The sequence below is a fragment of the Morone saxatilis genome, unplaced genomic scaffold (genome assembly GCF_004916995.1).
Source record: "Morone saxatilis isolate NCDOM2014 unplaced genomic scaffold, NCSU_SB_2.0 Contig20, whole genome shotgun sequence".
In the NCBI taxonomy this organism is placed as follows: domain Eukaryota; kingdom Metazoa; phylum Chordata; class Actinopteri; family Moronidae; genus Morone; species Morone saxatilis.
Window position 1 is genome coordinate 10,126,689 of NW_023339763.1, and position 5,347 is coordinate 10,132,035.

Sequence of the window (5,347 nt, forward strand, 5' to 3'; positions counted from 1 at the left end):
AACCAAGGCGAGAAACGTCTTTTCTGAGCCGGTTCTGCGGGGCGACGCCCGAACTATAATATTGACTCCCCCAGGGATGTCTTCCTCTCCCCGAGAGCCGCTTTCCCCCGCTCTCTGACATTCAGAGACGTTCTCGCTGTTTTCTCCCTTGATGTCGCTTCGCTTTGACTTCTTTTATGAGTCAAAACAACATTTTTGAGAAATTTGTGTTCACAAACGCTGAGACTGGCAGAAAGCAGCTCTCGACCACCTGAGACACATCACCATCAGTTTGGTAGAATAATAAAGAAAACAGATTTGACTGACAAAGTTTATTCTCTTCCTCGAACCATCTCTGACACACGAAGGTACCTGCTGACTCGATCTTTTTAATTATGATCAATTATCTGTATTTTATTTATTTTACAATGAATTATTGAATCATTTGATCTATAAAATGTTCCAAAATAAGTTCAGATACAGATTGATTTAAGTAACATTTTGAAATAGCTTTTTAAAAGAAGTGTTTTGAGAAATTACTTGTGTACTTGATTAATACGTTATCAATAGTCATTGATTTTCAATCAGTCAACTAATTGTTCTGCTAGAATCACCAGTGGTAGAAGAAATACTCAGATCACAGTAAAAATAAGTTCAGCTTTTAAAAATACAAAAGTTTTAGTATCAAAAGTAACAAAAGTAAAAGTACTTATGTTTATTGGTGCATTAATGTAACTGTAATGTAATTAATGTTACAGCCGGTAAATGTGGGGGTCTTTTGAACTACTTTATGTATTGTTAGTTAGCTTAACTTGTAATAATATATCATAATTTATTAGTTTGTTTATATTTTGTATTAATAATCTTTAAAGTAATAAAAGTAAATAAGTAACTAAAACTGTAAAATAAATGTTATGGAGTAGAAGTATAAAGTAGCATTAAATGTAGATACCTCAAAATTGTACTTAAGTCACAACACCATAATCTGTGTCTTTGTTGTCCCTGGGGTCGGGGTCCTGGTTGGAGCCACTGTAACCTCACAGTGTCAGAGGCTGTGTTCAGTCACTCCGGTGGTGTAAACAAACCTCCCTCAGTACTTCGGGCTCACAGTCCGTGTACAGTGAGCTACTAGGACAGCTGACTAGCTAATAGCAGCTAGTACAGTTAGCCTATGCAGCAGTGCTTCTATAAGTGACTTCCAAGAGAAAAGGTCCAGTTGAAAGTGTAGCTTCTGAACGAGTGAAGAAAGAAAAAGTGGGTCGACTAACTCCCAAATTTCAACCTGTCCTACTAGACCAGTGATCCTCACTATTTTTTTCACAAGAGCCACATTGGCAGAGCAAAATCAAGGGGAGAGCCACTTTTACGACAACATACCAAGTCACCTTTGCAAATGTGCATTTCTACATATAGCTATATACATACATGTACTACATATATGCTATTTTCCTCTTTCTGAGTTCACTGCCAGGCGGATAACTTTCATTGAATTTTGGATTTCAATTGATTGGTATTATTTTTATTACTAGTTAAAGCCAACAAAATGATTCATTACAGCCCTTACTGTCCGCCCAGATAAATATATCGCTATAGATAAGGTAAAACCGTGCTATGTCCAATCTGTCAGAAGCTATAACTCCCTAAAATCTAATGTAAGTCCTCCTCATTGAATACTATGTGTGTCTGACTCTTTTATAATTAAGTTACAACCACAAAAGATAAAAAGGACGTCAGCTTTATCTGCAACTCTTAATTTACTTAGTTATATTACTCTAAAAATCCTCAAAATGTGTCTCCTACTAACTTTTAAGCATCACTCGAACAGTGTTGTCCGCTGATGTTCTGAATATAACTGAGAACATACTGTGCATCCAGCTAAGTGACTATCTCAACCATCGACATAACATCTCCTGGATGTGGCTGTTGTTATCGTTCATCATTCGGAGTCTGCGCAGTGGCGGTTGGCGTCACTGTATCAAAAGTCCATACGTCTGTCCGATTCAATCGCAAGCTCGAGTCAGCTGTCAAACTCCCTTTTTATGGCTTCAAATAACTAATTAAAACCAGACTTATCAGAAAAAAATAACACTTGAACATACATCAGTGTCATAAAAACTGACTAAAATTGCAGAAACCATCTTTGAGAAAAATAAATTTAAAGTGTACTTTAAGATGGGTACATGTCCCATCTGCTAACATGGGGGCAACAGTCTTTAAGACCTATACTGCAGTCAGCTACCAGGGGGCAATTGAGTTGTTTTGGCTTCACTTTTGGAGAGTCCATCTTAATATATGTCAATGATCTCAACAAACACAAAAGTCTGTAATGAAAGAACATAAATTCTGGTTATCAGGCTCTCAAACTAACGTTAGAGTTATTAGAGACCAAAACTTGTCTGTTTCTCCTCAGTCTCGCTGCTGGTGTTGATACATTACACAAGTTCAGATCCTATGTAAGCCATCACAAACACAGTGCTGTGCTATATACAGCCAGTGTTTGTGGTTATATGGTGTGATATGGTGTGGTGCGTTGGCCTCTATACGCTTCCTTTAAAGGTCCAGTGTGCAACATTCACAAAGATCTATTGGCAGAAATAGAATATAAAGTGCATAACTACGTTTTCATTAGTGTATAATCACCTGAATAGAGGAATTATTGTTTTTGTTACCTTAGAATGAGCCTTTTATATCTACTGACCTGTACTATTGCCAAAGAAGCATAGATGATTCAAAACATCCTCTTTTCTGAGTATTTTCATTCAAGGTATTTCTCGGTTTTTCATCAACTCTGTGACTACAGTACTTTGTAAACTTGATTTATTTAAATTTTATACAAATTAAAGATATTAATTAGCCTCAATATTATTAGTAGTAGTAACAGTATTGGTCTTGGCAAAATGTGTAATTTGCTAACAGAGCAATGGTTAAAGCTGTGTAAAGATAGTAGTAGACATAATGGGATCAAGAACAAAATAAAAGTGATTGCATATCACCTGTTTGGTCCTGTCCTGAGAGTCAGGGGAGAGATTGTTGAAAGTGTAGTGAGCCTGAGTGATCCCACAGAACAGCACAGCCACTACGCCTGAATAAAAACAAAGATTACACAGCTGTGACATCAAATATAACGCAAAACACACTGAACTATATTTCAGTGGAGGGGGATCAAACGCATTTAAAAAGTGAAAAATCTTTCACACATTCACACACCGATGACACATTGATCGGGGGTTCAGTATCTTGCTTTGATGCGGCGGGGATCGAAACGACAACCTTCTTTATCTACCTCATTAATACTGATCCACAGTATTAATGAGAGTGAGGGTGTGTTTTACTTGAATTGATGGTTTAATTTCCCTTGGTGTGAATGACTCATCCTTTCTTACAGTATTAATTACTTATAATTTATAAATGGAACTTCCTACAAAGAAAACCTAAGACAGCTAAAAATATGCGCATGCTTGAAAGCGCGGTAAATTGTCAACAAAAACTATACAGGTGTATATATGCAGGTGTACCTGTGAACCCGCAGGCCTCAGCCAATAAAAAGGTGCTCCAGGACATGAGGAAAAAGAGAGCTGTCTCCAGCAAAGGGAAGTCCCTCAGCTTAGTGAACTTGGTCACGTGATCAAAACTGAAAGTCAAGGAGCAAAACAAAGAATGGCACATCCCACGTCAACCTGCAGCCCCCGTAAGTGACGTATGAGGTAAAACAAGACAATCTGAAGAGATTAAATAAAACAAATAACTCTGTGTTAGTTAGACAGAAGGTTACAGCTATAGGGACAGCCACAACAGTTTTTCTGAAATCAAATACAACTCGAAGTTGCTTTTAAACCCTGTAGCGTTGTTATATATGCATATGTACATTATGTGATGTGAGCAAGAGGTGAAAGGATATGAGAGCGGTCATGACTCCAGTGGCCACCCCAAGAGCAAAGGATCCGCTGAAGACGCCCAGGAAGATGCCGAAGGATTTCAACAAGGCCATGGCCTCAAAGCTGTGACTGTTGTCTCCCGTAGGCTGGTACGCCACAATGGAGCTGAAGGGCAGACAGACGGAGAGTACACGCAAATAAAAACATTTACATGGAAACGGGAAATAGACACTTACTAAGAATGCAGGAAGGGGAACTGGTCAAAATGTTAAACACGTGCTCACATAAAGGCTCAAACAGAGAGACTTTCAAGATGAAATCAGGCATCAAATCAAACCTGCAGCAACCCAAATCCAATAAAAGTTGATATAAGCAGCCTGGTCTTTTGTCTGATTTTGAATAAATTTAGAGGATTTTGGTTACCCCTTAACAATAGCAACAAACACTTAACTCACAGGGACTGGATTTGGGTTTTACAGTCATAAAAAGGGAGGAAGTTCAGGTTTCGCATTCTCATTTAAAACTGGATCTCTCACCACTGTTGGTTGATATCCAATAACAGAACTAGTAAGTGCACAAACAGCTAATTCAGGTGCTACCCCTTTATGAGGAGGAGTTCCCAAATTACCTTCCAAGACCAACAAAGCAAATCACCAGCACTGATATTCAGCAGTAACACATCTTTTACACACAGATTACCAAAACGTTCATAAAAAAGTTTTTTGGGGTTTTTTTTTTCTGGTCATTTGCAGGGTCTTTAGAGTACAGACAAAACAAAAAAAAACGACGAATGGATATGGGAGAGTTGCAGTGGCGGCATGGGGAGGGCAGTGAACATCCTAATGAGTGGTGGTTCGAGGCTACATACTAAGTAAAGAAAATCATCACATCCACTGAAATGAGATGATCAGGTTCTAATACTACAACCACGCTGACAGCCCACCCACCCACCCACCGAGGAGCCAATGTCTGGTTTTCTCCCAGCCATTCCTCTGCCCCCTCTGGCCAGACAGGGTCATCGTCTCTTGGGGGGAGCAGAGCTCCAGACCCCTGCCTACCCTGCTTCTCCAAGCGAAGGAGAACACTGCATACATACATACGTACAGGTGGGCGATGAATGACACGGATGGGTGAAGGAAGGCAAGCAGTGAAATGACAGGGACTGATGTTAGTACAATTACTGTCCATTCAGGTGCAATGTATAACACAAGAATCTGAATAAGCCTCATTACGGTGCAAGTCATTAACACAGAACTAGAAAATGAAGGGTGGGTCCACGTTTTTTCATGGCTGTCTTAAAACAATACTCACATGTCCATATGTACATTTCAAGAGTTATTGGTCACTGTAATGTGTTTCTCCTGTCCATACTGGCCGTTAAAATCTCCCTTCCTAATGCAGTTCTAATTGAAGTGATAGAGGACGCAATCCACAGTCTTCGCTCTGTGTGATAATGAATTTTAAAGTTCAACTGAAGCTAATATGAGGCTTCG

At 39.1% G+C, this 5,347-nt stretch overlaps 1 protein-coding gene across 1 annotated transcript in view; it reads right to left on the reverse strand.

The window, feature by feature from the left end:
• Positions 1–2,761: 2,761 nt before the first annotated feature.
• The window catches only part of LOC118332139 (sodium/hydrogen exchanger 7-like), a 5,334-nt gene continuing 2,748 nt past the window's right edge, over positions 2,762–5,347 (reverse strand). Inside the window, exons 7-9 of the mRNA XM_035667305.1 lie at positions 3,878–4,019; positions 3,495–3,600; positions 2,762–3,061 (exon numbers count right to left, since the gene is read on the reverse strand). Of these exons, the coding sequence (XP_035523198.1) occupies positions 2,904–3,061; positions 3,495–3,600; positions 3,878–4,019 (406 nt within the window). The 3' untranslated portion in view covers positions 2,762–2,903. The remainder of the gene's footprint in view (positions 3,062–3,494; positions 3,601–3,877; positions 4,020–5,347) is intronic.